We start from the raw sequence: 16660 nt of genomic DNA, 5'->3' as shown, positions 1-16660 counted from the left end.
CGCATGGAAAAAAGTAAATCATAGTATCCATTGCTCGCAGCAACAGTTTCTTAACACATCTCTGGTTTCAGAATATTAGATAGGTATCTTTAGGTTATTAAGAAATTACTTAATCTTATTTTTTCATTCATGCGAAATTTTATTTTGAGCTTGGTTTACAAGATGTTGTGATATCTGGCAACCGAAGTGTACAAGCTTCGCTAACCAGATAAACTAAGGGTTGCCTACACATTTGACGTTTGGAGGCCGTTTATTATTTTTAACTAACCTTTTCCTCCGTGAGCACAACAATTCTTTCTCCCAAAATTACACAAAAAATATGTCAACATGATGTCTACAAAATTTAAAATGATTATCTCAAAAACTTAAATTCTTAATAAAAATCGTTTTTTAAATTCTAGTTTTAGCACCTTATATAAGGAAAGTTCCATCATTTTTAGCCACAGAATCTATAACTAACGGCTTCAACTACTTCTTGTAACACCCGTGTAAAATATATATTATGTCATAACATTCTGGTGGCATTATTTTCATTACTATATCTGCTTGAAGACAAAATAGAAGTGTGCATCACATATTTTTTATTTTTAAGTTGAAGCTGATTGCTACAGCCAGAGTGGAAGAACCCCAATCTGGAGAGGCTTCTTATACAAGTGAGACGAACATAACAATAAACTTCTTAAGAATAGTATAACATTTTTAACTAATTTATACAACTAAAAAACTATTAAATTAGGAACATTTAAAATTTAACTACACGCTCATTTTCAATCTCTAAATTGATAGTTGTAATTTTACTCTAACTGAAAATTGAACTGAAACCATTATAAATTTGTTTTCAATAGTGATATATTTTTTAAGTAACCGAATCTAAAATTGTTCTTTTCGTATATTTAAAATATATTTATATGCTGTTCTATACTTTATACTATGTAGAATAACGAGAACAAATATATCACGTATTGAAAATGTGGAGTAATCAAGTTCTGTATTTTATCTTTTTTACTATTACTATTCATTCATTATTTAGATGTATTCTGTTGTAGTTATATGTCCTATTTTTGTATTCTAGGCATATTTTCAATTTTAGTATAAATATAAACGTAAATGTAGTAATAAGTTTTTGTAATCCTTCCAATAGTTTTAGCTTAATCCGTTACCCTTGCATGAAAAATAAAGTTCTGTAAAAAAACGCACTTACCTTACAGGTACACAGAATGTTTACAAATTTGGAAATCAATTCGTTAAGGATAAATTTGTTTCCTTGAATTAACACATACGAGGTAAGAAGAAGGAAAAAATAAATGCTGAAATTACAGAAAAAAATAAATGCGAGCATTTCATAGCTGCTGAGATATAGAGGGAGTAACACGTCGCGTCGTACTATTTAGCACACGTCAAATTTTGCTAGTTTGTTCCACCAAGAACAGATTAATGCGGGTGAATGGAAAATATCTTATTAGATATACTTTCAGTAGTATCAACAAAAGAACGATTAGTTCGAGTGGACTTTGCTTTAGATTTCGAGCTCAATAATAACATTTGGCAACAGTTAGACCTAAATATCTCAGTAACACATCCAAAAAAATTAGCTTTCTTCAATAAGACTTATCTCACATTAAGAATAAATATGAAAATTGCTAAACAGTTTGCTAAACACATTGTATCTGAAATTATAAATTAAATGTCGTACGTTCCTCATAATGTGATATGATAAAAAGCTTATGTTTCAGGTTACTGACTTTATATCCGGGGAACTCAAATTTTCACATTATTTTTACCCTTTACTTTGATGAATCGTGCACCAAAATTTTCAGGGAATAATGAGTCTTATAAAGTGGCTTTTATGAATTAATTTCATTGAAAAAAGTGAAGCGGATTGTGGATTGTATTAAAATTGAGTAGATAGTACATCAATCTTGTCGTAATTGATGGATTCTCTGGAAAAGCCGTTGTAATCAAAATATTAAATTACCCATCTGCATTTCAACTCGGGTAAATTCGATAATATTTAAAAAGCAAATTTCTTGTTTCCACTACACACAGCTTAGCCAATACCTTTGTTTTTTGTACAATGTTAGAATTAACCTATATGAACAGATAATATAATCTCCAGCTTAGTAAAAAACAACGGAAAATGTTTATACCTATAAAACATAATATACTATAAAGTAATAAATTATAATTTGATTTTGATTGATTTGATAAGTATAATTTTTCTTTTATTGTTATTATTTAATTGATTATTTTGATTGATTGATTGATTATTGGATTTTAATTTTTGTTCATGTGTATAAAAAAAAATCAATTTTTATTTTAATTTATTTGATGAATGGTAAATGATTATAATATTTTGGTTAATATGTGTAATTTTGTTAGAATGTGATTAGTAAAACTATATTTTGTTTAGGATGTACTATTGATTGTTGGACGCCTTTAAAAAAAAAATTAATTACAATATTTACCTGCCATGCTTATCACTATGTAAGGAACTTTATAGAGCTAGACCTCTTTCTCTCTGGGTACGCGGTTCTGGGATATTTTAACACTCTTTATATATAAATTTATATAACCTTTTTATTTTGCACTTTAAACTTTGCTTTCGTTAATTATTGATTATAGATCTAGATAATAAAAGATTAAAATTCAACTCGTAACAAAGCAGATATATTAAACATTACTCCTAGTTATAATTGACAAAATTAAATTTTTAATTACTACAAACTATCTTTTATTCTAATTTTGTTAAATATTTTTATCGATCGATATATTTTTTTTTAAGTTGAAAATTGAATTTGAATTTAAATTGTGCACTTTGTTTTCTTTTATTTTTGGAATAAAATTATTTCTCTATTTAAAAAGCAATTTCGTTAAATAATTTGAATTTAATTCTGGCCATATGATTATGCAATCTCTGATAAATCATAGGTGCATTGCAAGTTGCTAACTTAGCTTAATTACTTATCTTGATTTTTCATTTCCATGCGTTGGTATTTCTATTTTCAAAGTCGATGGTCTCTGGATACATAATAGGTCCACTTTGGATTTCCCTTTCTTACTTTCTGGTACTGATTTCTGGCACTGGTGTTCTTCAGTAAACTTCACTTGATTTTAACACTGTAGTTTATCTTTAACTTGTTTACATAATTTTTACACAATGAANGAATTCTATAAAATAACTAAAGAGAATATACACAAATATATCCTCCAATTTTTCATCAGTGAGATTATTGCATAAACAATAATTTCTGGGCAAAAGTATTAATTACAAAATTAATACGTATTACCAACAAATTCGTATTTTGCCTTGATTTATTACTAGCAGTTGCATAAACAACTAACTAGTTGGCGCTGTATTAATTATAAGATTAATATTCTCAAAACAGCCAATAGGTATTGATTCCCTATTATTAATGCACCTAAATTTATAAGAAATAGAAAAAATATACAAGTATTACTTACTGGAATCGCTCAAAAGTTTTTCCCGTAGAGCAACCATTGCATCCTGAAGGCGTTTCATCTTTGACACGGATTTCAATTGTTTTTTACACTGTCTTTTTCCCATTTTTAAAATCAAATTAATTTATTCTTACAAACATGACACACTCTACGCGCACTGAAAACGTATTGAGGATTCTTATCGAGGTAAGGCGACACGCCAGGGGTAAGCAAAAAATGTTTCCTTTGTTATCAGTGACACCTTCTAGCGACAGAAGCGTAACTACAGGGTGGTCTAGTAGAACGTGGTTAAGATGTATAATGGAAAATATCTTATTAGATATATTTTCAGTAGTATCAATAAAAGAATGATTAGTTCGAGTGGACTTTGCTTTAGATTTCGAACTAAATAATAAGAGTTGGCAACAGCCACAATAGATAAAAATTAGCTTCCTTCAACAAGACTTATCTCACTTTAAGAATAAATCTCAAAATTGCTAAACACGTTGTTAAACACATTGTACCTGAAATTATAATTTAAATATAAACATTCCTCATAATGTGATATGATAAACATCCTATGTTTCAAATTACTGACTTTATATCCGGGGAACTCAAATTTTCACATTATTTTTACCCTTTACTTTGATGAATCGTGCACCAAAATTTTCAGGGAATAATGAGTCTTAATAAAGTGGCTTTTATGAATTAATTTCCTTGAAAAAAGTGAAGCGGATTGTGGATTGTATTAAAATTGAGTAGATAGTACATCAATCTTGTCGTAATTGATGGATTCTCTGGAAAAGCCGTTTGTAATCAAAATATTAAATTACCCATCTGCATTTTAAATCGAATAAAATTTCTGGTTCCGTATTGCCTCAGGTAAATTCGATAATATTTAAAAAGCAAATTTCTTGTTTCCACTACACACAGCTTAGCCAATACCTTTGTTTTTTGTATAATGTTAGAATTAACCTATATGAACAGATAATATAATCTCCAGCTTAGTAACAAACAATGAAAAATGTTTATACCTATAAAACATAATAAACATAATTGCGATATTTTAATGATTCCATTTTAATGTATGCCTTCTTTTAGTTAAAGTGAAAACCTGTTTTGCAATAATGAGATTTGTATTTACATCTATTTAAAAGAAAAAGAAAACTGCTGGGGTAGAAAGGGAATGTCATATATCGTATTAACACATAACACATAATAACAAATTTTGCTATCCTGTTTCACCGAGGGTCCGACTTAGTGCGGGTGAATTAAAAATATATAATATTCGGTAGTATCAGAACGATTAGTTCGAGTGGCTTTTGCTTCAGACATTGAACTAGATAATATACAGGGTGATTCAGTTATAATGTCATTAATTTTAACCACGTACTCGGAAGGCCTAATAAAGACAGAAAATCCAAAATTCTCGACATTTTAAAAGATAAGCAAATTACCCCTTACCTCTCGCTAATTCGGCGCCCTCACATTTTCTGATCGGGATCCTGACGGCGGACCACAAAGTATTCGACCATCGAAGCGAAACAGCGTTGCCACATCAGAACACATAAATAACAATAAAATATTCAAATCTCCGTTAATCGCATCTTTCGCATTATTTTCCCGCAAATTTGGAAATCACGTCATAAGTACATATTCTCTATATGTAGAAAGTATGCAGAATACAATATAACCCGCAAACATTAGTTTATTTCGAATTGTTTCGTGTGTCAGTCGTAATGGCTAATTTTGTGAATTTTGAATATGCAAAAATGGTGGTTTTATATGGAGAATGTTTACGAAATGCGAATGCCGCTGCAGCAGAATATCGGAGGTATTTCTCTCATACACAACATTTTCCGAGTCCGCGAACCTTCGTGCGAATTTTTCAACGTCTTCCCGATACCTGGTCTTTGATACTGCGACTAGAACTTGCAGGGCATCGGCAAAAAGACAGAATCTGATAGAAGCTGTTTTAAATTTTGTTGAGGAGCAACCTAACTATTTCGACAGAAACCTTTTCAATGGGGTTGGGGACATCCCAAAACAAGATCTGGAGAAAAAACATGAGTTTCTAAAATAGTTAATACAGCAGTTTATTTCTGATGTCTAATACTAGGAAAACGTTTAAATTTGGCAACGCGTCAGGTCGACATCGAGTTGACTTGACAGCCGTAAATGTATTAATGCTGCCAATAGCCAGAAGCGGTCCGAAAAGAGTTTTAAGTAATAATTTGAAAATATTTTTTCAGCGTAAATTCGTATTCTACTCATTTTTCCCCCACTTCCCTTAAAACTAATGACATTATGACTGAATCACCATGTACAATAAGTAATAGCAGATAATATACAATATATTATTATTTATTCATAATGGACTGAAATTGGAGGACAATAAGGTCAAGTAATAACTTTTACAATCAAATGTTTTTTTTATTGTCTTGTATGACAAATACATTATTGTCACTCAAAAATGTAGATTACTATTAAATTACTAACCTGCAATACTTTGTCTAAACATTCCACAACCAAAAATAAGAGAAAACGTTCAAAGTACAGAGTGTTGCAAATTGCGCACGGCAAACTTTGCCTAGGGATAGAAAAAAATTAGAAAAGTCACAAATATGGGTGGGATGACGCATAATTTCCGAGATAAAGTCTTCAATTTTCAAAAAAAAAAATTATAAATAAACTTAATTCCTACTTTTATTTCTACTTTATTCGTTTAGGAATTTTAATATTTCAAATTTATAATAAATAGAAGTCAGATGTATATCTATCTATAAAAGGTCATAAATATTCAATGCCTAAGCCTTCAAATGGCCAAACTCATGATATTGCGAGAAGCAACTACTATGCGGACTAATGTCTTGATTAACACTGAATTATACTCCCAATATCTCGAAAATCGTTAAAACCATTCGTCAGCCGAGCCTACCAGACATATACCGGTTACGAATGTATTAACTCTCATCAATATGCCATAGGCGTAAGTGACAAATAAATCTATTAATGATCATTGCTAAGCAATGTCTAGGTCTTAAAATCGCCAAACTAGCAGAAAATAGGAAGTTCTTATAAAGTACCATCCAAGTAAGGCCTAATTTGACACTAGACAAAATAATTTTTGAACTAATGTTGTTACAATAACCAACTATTCTGCAGGCGAATTCCCCAACCAGCGCTGAATTATACCAACAACAGTTGTACCAGTTTGAAATAAGGTGATTACATAATTAAATCCTCAAAGTCGCAGAAACCATTCTAGAAAAGTAGTAATCAAAAAGTAATTTATAGATTTTACGTTGCTCTTATCGTTTTATAGACTTTTTCACGATTTTGTTCAAAACTTTTAAATTTTAGTAAATTTTACAAAAAACTGCCCTCGTAGCATTTCCAAAGGTTGCACCATTGGGAGTAAAATTTATTGAAAAATGATAAAAAGTGTAAGAATGTATATCCACTATCCCCTGCCAGTCTAGAAGGTCGTAATTTTTAATCATTCATTATATTCGCCACATAATAATAATATTAATAATACATAGCTGCAGTTCTGTTGTTTTATTTTTTGAAGAGCATCCAGAAAGAAGCTGTTTCCAGTGTTTCACATTTAAGGCGTATGTTTATATTATACTAACATTTTTATTCTTTTAATTCAGATAAAACGCAGGTAAATTGTACTGTTGACTAATTTAGTGACACTAAGCATATCATATCTTAACTCTTCCTACTACGCAATGTACTGACACAAAACATTGCTTTGTATAAAATTTACAGAAAGCGACTTTCTACTCTATAGGTACTAGGAAAGTATGGCAGTATAGTACTAGGTGAAATAAACTATTCTAAATCTGAATATGTGGAATTTCTCACTGCTTAGAACTCTTAGATTATTTTACGGGACAATGTCTTGTATCTCTTCGATAACTTAGATCATCTAGGAATAAAACTGATTTAAAAATAATGGGACTATATTTTCAAATTACGGTGTGTCAAAATCAAAATTCTAAAAATTATTTTTATAGACAGCTCCGGTGATTTTAGAGATATTTTTCTGAAATTTGGCACATATTTTTATCTTAAATCAGCAATATTTTTTTAGTTAGGGCGTTTTTTATTCTATTTTTTTTTTTCACTCTTATAAGATTTTGATTTGGGGATCAGTTTACAACATATTGCAACTTTTTTTGATACGTGACATTGGTTTAATCGACGTTTTTAAATTGTCCAGTTTCTTTTAGAAGTTTTAACAAACAATATTCTTGGATGGTACCGAATGGAACATGTTCCTGTTTAATATCTATTAACCATATTAGCACTGGAACTTTTTAAATATTTTCGTATGATTTTTAATCCTTAATACTTGAACTAAGAAGTCACTATGAATGTCTTGAAAACAAAAATAAGGAGCTAAGTTGTGGCTGTCAAAATAACTATTAAGAAAAAGGGGTTAAGTGAAACGTGTTTAAATAAAAGCTGTTTTTAAGTGTCTATTAACTTTAAAGGAAAAAAGTGGCAAAGAGGGAACATTTTTTTGCCATTTTCTGAAATGACATATTGTTATAATTCCTCGAGATATTGAAATTTGTCTTACCTTAATTTCTTATTCTGTTTAAATTCTTATTCTTTATATTTTACTTCTTTCTTTCTTGCCTGGGCGCCAGCTCTCATGAGCATATAATCGTACTTTGATTCAAATTTTTGTGCACTATGTTCAGAGAAAGCTTTTGTTTGAAAACAAATTAATTTAAGATATTATCAAATTTCAATCTAACATGAGTTATCTCACCTCAGGGTAGGATTCTGAGAAGATTAGTAAACTAATTTTAAAATATTACTCTGATTAATAAATTTAGATATTAAATTTTGAGAAGAATAAAACTTTATATTTGAATTTCACTTGACTAATTACTCTAATTCTTGTACAAACAATTTAACTTGAATTCACTATATTTCCAATTAAATAAAATATTGTGACTGGCTAACACTTAATTTTAATATCTTATTTTTCCAATATTGCCCAATATTCAATCAATAAAATTTTCTCTATACCTACGCCACATCCTACTCTAACTTAATTAAATAACACTATCCAATTATTTGGATTTCAATATTAAATCTAATACACAAGTCTGTTTTATATTAGGTTTTATACCTTTTTATCGCTGTCTAACACTCTTATTTCTTCTCTTGTTGGTCCTTGCTCTCCTCTAATCCTATTCTGAACTGTCTACCACAACTCCTGTACTTGTCTTGTCATCTGTCAATGCGATTCCTTGCTATTTTTCTTCTTCCTTATATTTCTTTATTATTACTCCCTGGTCGGTGACTTTAGTTAGATGTGGAGGTACTCGATACTGGTTATTGCTCTATAACATTTAACTTGTTTCGTTATTGGATTTATTCTGACTTCTCTTGGCCTTAATCTTCAATTGATTTAGTTTCTGTAATATGTTTTCTTCTATTCTTCCTTTATGGTTATAAATTATCTTCTTCTTTAAAATTCAAAAAATATATTATCTACAACTTTTTTTGTCATCCCTTTTTTCTTATTTTTTCTTAGTTACCTCTCTCTTTTCTTTTCATATCCCACAAAGATTTATAAATCACTTTCTAATTCTAGTAATCCAAATTTTAATTACCCATCACATTTTTTTAATTTCGAATATACTTTATTATATTATATTTCTTTAAATTTTGTTTGTAATTCCTTTTTTTACAAAAATTTTAATCGATCATGTACTAATTTTATTTATTTTGTCACTCCTTTCTCAATTTCCACCATTTACTGTACTCCTATTGGTCATACTTATTCAACTTATAATTTTTTTTCTTTAAAATCAATTTTACTAATTTTATCTTCAAAATTTACCATTCCCTTTGATATTTAAAAAAAAAATGTTGGCTCAACTCATTCTATTACAATATATGCTGCTGAGTAACGAATATCCATAATACCCACGTATGGGCTGCTGAAAATCCAGACCATTGTAGAGACACAGCATCAGACAAACTTGAAGGAAACATATAAGCAGAAATAGTTGACAATTTTCTTTTAGGTCAATTTTTTAACCATCCCGTATAATATTTCGATGAACCGCCAAAGGCAAGTCATCAAGTCCATGAAAGAGTTTTGTGAAACAAATAAAAATTCATTAGGTTTCAACTTGACGGTGTTCCTCCACATTACGGTCGAAATGTTCCGAATAAATAAAATGGAAATGATCATTTTAATACTTAGCTATATTTAATTTGTGCTAAACCTTACACATACAAAAAAGTTGTAATATCTCGTAAATCGACACCCAAATCATAATCTTATAAGAGTTAAAAAATAAAATAAAAGCTATCTATCTAAAAAAAATGTTTGAAACCGTACTAAAAAAAATAGGGTCCATGGGTACTACAACCCCATTTCCTTCGTTCGCGCTTTAATATTTTAGACCAAAATTACAAAGAAAGTATTAAGAAAGACTTAAGATAAAATATGTGCCAAATTTCAAACATAATATCTCTAAAATCACCGAACCTATCCATAAAAATAATTTTAAAAATTTTGATTTTGACGCCCTGTTTTTTGAAAATGGGGCTCCAAAATGAAGAATGGGATAAGAAAAATGCCATTATTTTAGTCCAAAGAATATTTGGTTAACGACTTGACCTACTAATTTGTAACTCCCCATATACATTAATAAAACCAATAAAATTTAAGGATCTGAGTAAATTAGGTACTGCTTGATTTTAGATCTCTTTCATAATTTCAATATTTTTTAATGCTTCTAAAAGGCTGATAGGCTTAATTTTATTGTATAAATTATTTAAACACCTACCTACTTCTGGTAGTACATCGAGACCGTAAGTTGAAATTTATGCGGATAGTTATTATACTGGACCATGTCCTGCCCATATTGGGTAGAACATTATTATTTATTTAATCGCTATTTTCCCTTGCTCAAAAGTTGTCGCAGAAAGTTCCCAATAAACACCTAGTATAAGCTGCGAGCTTTGGTTATTATTTATCGTTTAAATAGGTGTTCATGAAACACAAACGCTTAAGATCTGTTCTAATAAATAATGTATATTTCGAGGCATATGAATCCATATCTAAGCACAAGGGTCTTAGTGGGAATTACTTAGAGGGAAACTGCCCCATCGAGTATTTCAAGATTAAAAATACAATATTTATGGCTCAGATATCCCAGGCAATATTCTCCGGAATACCAATGCTAGTGAGAAATCGAATGTTGTGTCGGTTGGCTGAAAAAGAATGTTAGCAAGACAGCTTCGCTATAAGAAACGAGACACATTTTCCAGATTTTTGCTGAGGAGGTCAGTTTGTCTAGTGTCAGACGCTGTACACAGGGAGAAAGAATATAAATTACTTTTATAGGTATATTCAAAACAAGGATTTATAATTCTGTCAGACCATAAGTTAGTGAAACTACGAGGATACACAGTAATTAAAAAGAAAAATAAAGAAATGTGCAATAATGGAATAAGTTTAATGAATGATTTATATGATATAATCTATATTATTTCTTAAAATAATTTTGCTATTTTGAAGATAAGTTAATTCTGCAAATCAAATTCAGCTCATTCCAAATCATATTCACCCATTTATGTACAAAATTTAACCACTTGTGATTAAAATATAGCTTTACTACATATTTCACAGAAATATTGCTGAAACAACTAATAATTTTTCACATGTTCAAACATAATTACCCTCCTTTAATAAAAAAAATAGTATAGATAAATATAATTTCTTCTACGATTATTTCATACTGCTGGTTTGTTTATTTTAATTACAAGAGGATGAAACGGGCGAAACTGATTTCCAAACATTTGAATTTGAGTTTCTTCAAAACGCTACAAAATTTAAATTTGCAATAACCTTTTTCGCAGAAAAAATTGCTTTGAACGAGGTTAAATTTGATTTACAAACTTGTGAATTTGGTTTGCAAGAGGTTGAGTTTTTGATAATGTTCTTTAATATAAAATTGATAATTTTTGTAATATAAATAATAGCAAATATTAAGTTGAACATTTTATCTTCTAACAATAATAATTACTATTATTATCTCTAACTTCTTTGATGATATAAATTTTCTAACTTGAAATTACTTCGACCTTCTACCTCAACAGCAATTGACATTATAGAAAAAAAAATTCATTATACTATCTTAATAAATCGGAAATTTGTGGAAAAAACTATTAACTAAACGGTTAGTGGTTACAAAGAATATTAAACAAATGTAAATAAATGAACAAAAAAACATGTTACTTCAAAACTGAAATAATAATAATAATAATAATAATAATAATAATAATAATAATAATAATAGCATTTATTGCCCAACAGAGTTATCCATTTACAGAGCAATTGTAACAAAACAAAATGTCTAGTGATAATTTGTACAGATAAAACATTATTTTCAAATACAAAATATTCAAAACAATAGAAAAATCAGTAAACATTAAGCACAGATAAAATCCAGATACAGAATAAAAACAGCCAAAAAAAAAATAAAAAAAATCAATAAACATAAAATAAGACTTAAAATTTTATAAAATTAAATTAAATAATATGTACATGTTTAAGCACTACATTATAAAATCGTAAGACATACAGCTTTCAATTGAGAAATACTACAACAGAATATATCACACATATCAGAGACCCTATTGGCATTGCTACACATCACATTAATTGGCGCCTTTAATAATAAATTCGTTTTAGCTCTTTTGCAAAAAAAAGTGTCATGATATCTTGAGGAAATTCTAGGAACTAAAATATTTACGTAGGATAATAACTCAGGGCAGTCAATTTTACTGTGTAAAAGTTTGTACAAGAATAAAACAGAGGCTAGATTCCTACGTTTCTCCAAGGAAACGAAATTAAATGTGAGCAACAATTCTGGATAATTGCATCCTCTCGGGGGATATATTCCGTTTATTTTAAAACTTAAAAATTTCAAGAATGACTTTTGAATTCTTTCAATAATTAGAGAATAGTGAATATAAATAGGATTCCATATGATGCTTGCATACTCTAACTTCGTTCGGACTAGACTAAAATATAAACATTTAAGAGCTAATATATCTTGAAAATTTCTGCAATTTCTGATAATAAATCCAAGAGTACGAAATGCTGAATTGACAATCGTGTTGATGTGACTATTAAAAGTAAGCCCAATGTCGAAATAAACCCCTAAGTCTTTAACAGTTTCGCACCGTTCAAGAACTGTGCCATCAATACGATAGGGATACTCAATGTTACTGGATTTGCGGCTGAACGATAAAATCTTACATTTAGTGGGATTTAAATAAAGCTTGTTTTCCTCACACCAATTTTCTAAAATGTTGATCTGTTCCTGTAATGCTAAACAATCTTCAAAACAAGAAATAGATGAGTATAGCTTCAAGTCATCAGCAAACATTAAGACATTACAGTTTAATGTATCACTTATGTCATTTACAAATAACAAAAAAAGCAAGGGACCCAAGTTTGATCCCTGTGGGACTCCACTTGTTGAACAGTAAGTATCTGAGCAGAACCCGTTGTAATATACATATTGTTGACGATTGTGTAAATATGAATTTAGCAGGGTTAAATAAGTGTTATTGAATCCTAAGCTTGAAAGTTTGCAAAGAAGTATATTGTGATCAATCCTGTCAAAAGCCTTAGAAAAATCCGTGTACACTGCATCCGCTTGCCCTCGATTATCCAAAGTTTCACACAAAAACTGACTAAAAACTGCAAGGTTACTCGTAGTTGATCTGTAATTCATAAATCCATGTTGGCGAATAGATATTTTGTTACTTACTGCCGTATATAAGCGGTTGTAAAGTACACTCTCCAAGACTTTTGCAACATTGTTTAAGATGGATATTGGCCTATAATTGCTAACCGAGGCACGATCCTGAGATTTATGCACCGGGCAAATTTTCGCAATTTTCCAGGCATCAGGGAAAACTGATGTTTTCAAAATTAAATTAAAAATGATTTGCAAGGCACTAGTCAGCACTCTTAAGCAATCTTTCAAAAGAAAAGATGGAATTTTATCTGGTCCTGCAGTCATTTTATTTTTCAACTTTTTTCCCGCCTCCAAAATCTCGTTCTCGGTTATCGGCTCACAATTAATTTGAATTACGTTATTAATATTAGTTCGAAAATTTAAGTTACCACCATTGGGGTCAGGGAGAGAATAAACACTTTTGAAGAATCTACTAAAGGCCTTTACTATTAACAAGGGATCATCGATTAACTCATTTTCGTAGGTCATTCGACCTGGTATTCTTGATTTTTTGTTCTTGTCATTTAGAAATGCCCAAAAATATTTGGGTTCATGTTTTAACTGGACTTGAACATTTTGCAAATATAGCATATACGCATCTTTAATTTTATTTTTTACTAACGCCCTTATTCTACTGAATTCTTGATAGTACACAACATTGCCTGTTTTTTTGAATTTCATATGCAATTTAGCTTTATCTTTTATAAGTTTAATGGTTTCGGTTGTATACCAAGATGGATATTTGTGACTAAAATTTTTGTACAGTGGAACATGCTTATCAAGGATCTCATAGAATTTGGCATAAAAACTTTCAACTGCCCTATTAGTTTCGGTTAGATTTTCTAGGAAATCCCAATTGCATTCTAAAAAATCATTATATAGCGAGAGAAAATCAGCCCTTTTGAAATTATATGCCTTATTGCCACCGTTTATTTCGAAATTGCAATGTTTAATGTAGATACCATTTAGTTTAATAGACAAAGAAGGATGGTGTGCATCCTCAGGTACTAATGTTACATAATCTCGATCTACAGTACAATTAAAATTACTCACCACTAGGTCTAACATCTTACTATCGTTATTAAGAATAGAATTAAACTGCTGCATATCTAACAAAGCCAACCAATGATTAAGTGTGCGAGTTTTTCCGTCATCAAGATTAACATGTACAAAATTGGGACAATTGAAGTCTCCTATAAACACTACATGAGAGGAGTGAGATACCTCCCAACCTTCAAGTACCTCAAAAAAATTTTCGAACTTATCATAAGAGAGTGATGGCGGTATGTAAACAAGAGCTACGTGAAATGTTTTGAATGAGACAGAACACTTGCACACTATAAAATCAATTTCCGGAAATAGTTCACCATACTGAGAAGTGTCAATAATGGAAGATTTTATTGAAGCATCAATGGCCAATAAGACACCACCACCAGTTGTTAAGTTTAGACGCTCCAGTTTTCTATCACTTCGATAAACATCATAATTGGACGGAAACAGTTCATATGAGTTAAAATCCGGCTTCAACCACGTCTCACTAAGAGCCACTATGTTGTATTCACATTCACTTACACTTGGATAAAATTCATTTATTTTACTGTTGAGTCCTCTAACATTCTGGTAATAAACAGAAATGGATTCATTGTTGTTACTGGACCTGTTGGGCTTTTTTAGTTTAAAGAAATTACTCTTGGCACTCCATTAATGTACTTAATCCGACAATTAGCCTCTCCAGAATTAGTACGAGTTTCTAGTTCTTGCTTGACGGCTTTGAAGTGCTCAATTTGTCTTTTTGTGCGATCCGATGAAACATAAACATTTTTATAGCGGTTATGAGCTCTCAATTTCTTTGAGTTTCTTAACATGCTTTTAACAACACTCTCATCTTGAAAAATTACTTTTATTGGTCGAATTTTGGACTCAGAATAAGCCCCTAACCTAATATTTTTTACAGAAGTGTCTGACGACAAATCAGGAGATAATATATTAACAATATTTGAGATTGCTTTACTATCAGACTCAATCTGTTCAGCCAATGACTTTTGTTGATCAGGTTCAGAGATGTTAAATAAAATTAAATTAGTTTTGCGTTTCTCTCTTTCTGTAATTTCAGACACAATGTCCTCAAAATCAAATCTGATTTCATTTGAAACTTGAGATTTCTCAGCCTTAAGTTCACGAATATCATTTTGCAATTTGACAATTAATGCTTTCAGATCCTTTAAATCCTTGCCTACAGCTCTACAGTTGATACAAGTCCAATCATAACCCTTATTCGCATTTAACGAGCGCACTTCATGAGCAGTAATGTCAACACATGCATGCTTATATTTATCTTTACATACGCTGCAAGTGACCATGAGATGACCTTCGCATAACTGACTGCAGCATTTACATGCTATTTTAGCGGGGGCCATACTGTATATATTAAGATTCAAATAAAAAGGTTTACAACGTCACAGATAAACTGTTCAGCTAGAATCCGATAAGGTGATAATGTTTTTATCTGTATTTTTTTTGCTATATGTTGTTAAAATTCCACCATGAAATTTGATGAAAATAATAAATAAATGCACTATCCAATGAGACAAGATTTGTATTATCTTGACAAATCAAATTCAAATTATCTGACGAACAATTTGGGATAAAGTACTCACAATTTTCATTGATAGTTCTCACTAAATTAGACTTTTATCACAGACAGCATACACTAGACTTCTGTACTCATTCACGACTCGACTAGTATAGTCGAAATGTAAGTTTTCCGTAAAATAGAATATTAAATAAAATAATTTTGTTGTGAAAAATGTTGATCATTTGATAAAATTTTCCATAAGTCTTATATTATATAAAATAAATATTATTTTATTTATTATTAAATGTCTTTTAGCACTTTTTGAGACATGTTTATAAATATTGACAGCCAACAAAAAATAAAACCTATAAAGGCAGGAAAACTTATTTTGGCAACCCTATACAAAGGTGCTCCAATTTGCAAGGTGACTGTTGGACACTGCCAAGTTGTTCCCCAGGGACATATGCCACATCTTGTTTGGTCCCGACACATCATAAACTCCTCGATGGGTCACTTCTGTATATGCCAACTCGAGCTGCTTCTATTTTATCTAGAAGTACGTACAGTTGTCTAATTGTAAGTTACATCAGTACAACATCTGTGTATAAATATGCAGGATTTCTATTTTCATATTAATAAAAAACCAAAATGCTTTTTTATATCTAAATATTATCGTTTTTATGAAGAATCCCACTTCTTTTTTTCTATAGGGATACTGAAAATGATTAAGAATTAGTAAATAGAAATAGTTATACAGGGTGTAACGTAAAGGTTGGGAAAAAATTAAACAGTGGATTCTTTAGTTTAAAAAATAATTTTTTGTCATATGAAGTTATGCTCTACGGGTTTT

At 30.1% G+C, this 16660-nt stretch overlaps 1 protein-coding gene across 2 annotated transcripts in view; it reads left to right on the top strand.

The window, feature by feature from the left end:
* Positions 1–1112, top strand: part of LOC108917968 (cadherin-23) — a 42162-nt gene extending 41050 nt beyond the window's left edge. For both annotated transcript variants that reach the window (XM_018724798.2, XM_018724797.1), the window contains exon 22: positions 593–1112. In XM_018724798.2, coding sequence (XP_018580314.1) covers positions 593–596 — 4 coding nt within the window. In that variant the 3' untranslated portion in view covers positions 597–1112. The remainder of the gene's footprint in view (positions 1–592) is intronic.
* The last annotated feature ends 15548 nt before the right edge of the window (positions 1113–16660 follow it).

Source organism: Anoplophora glabripennis, unplaced genomic scaffold (assembly GCF_000390285.2).
Source record: "Anoplophora glabripennis isolate ALB-LARVAE unplaced genomic scaffold, Agla_2.0 scaffold60, whole genome shotgun sequence".
In the NCBI taxonomy this organism is placed as follows: Eukaryota; Metazoa; Arthropoda; class Insecta; order Coleoptera; family Cerambycidae; genus Anoplophora; species Anoplophora glabripennis.
Note: the sequence above shows the minus strand (reverse complement) of the source record. Positions and strands in the feature narration are given on the sequence as shown.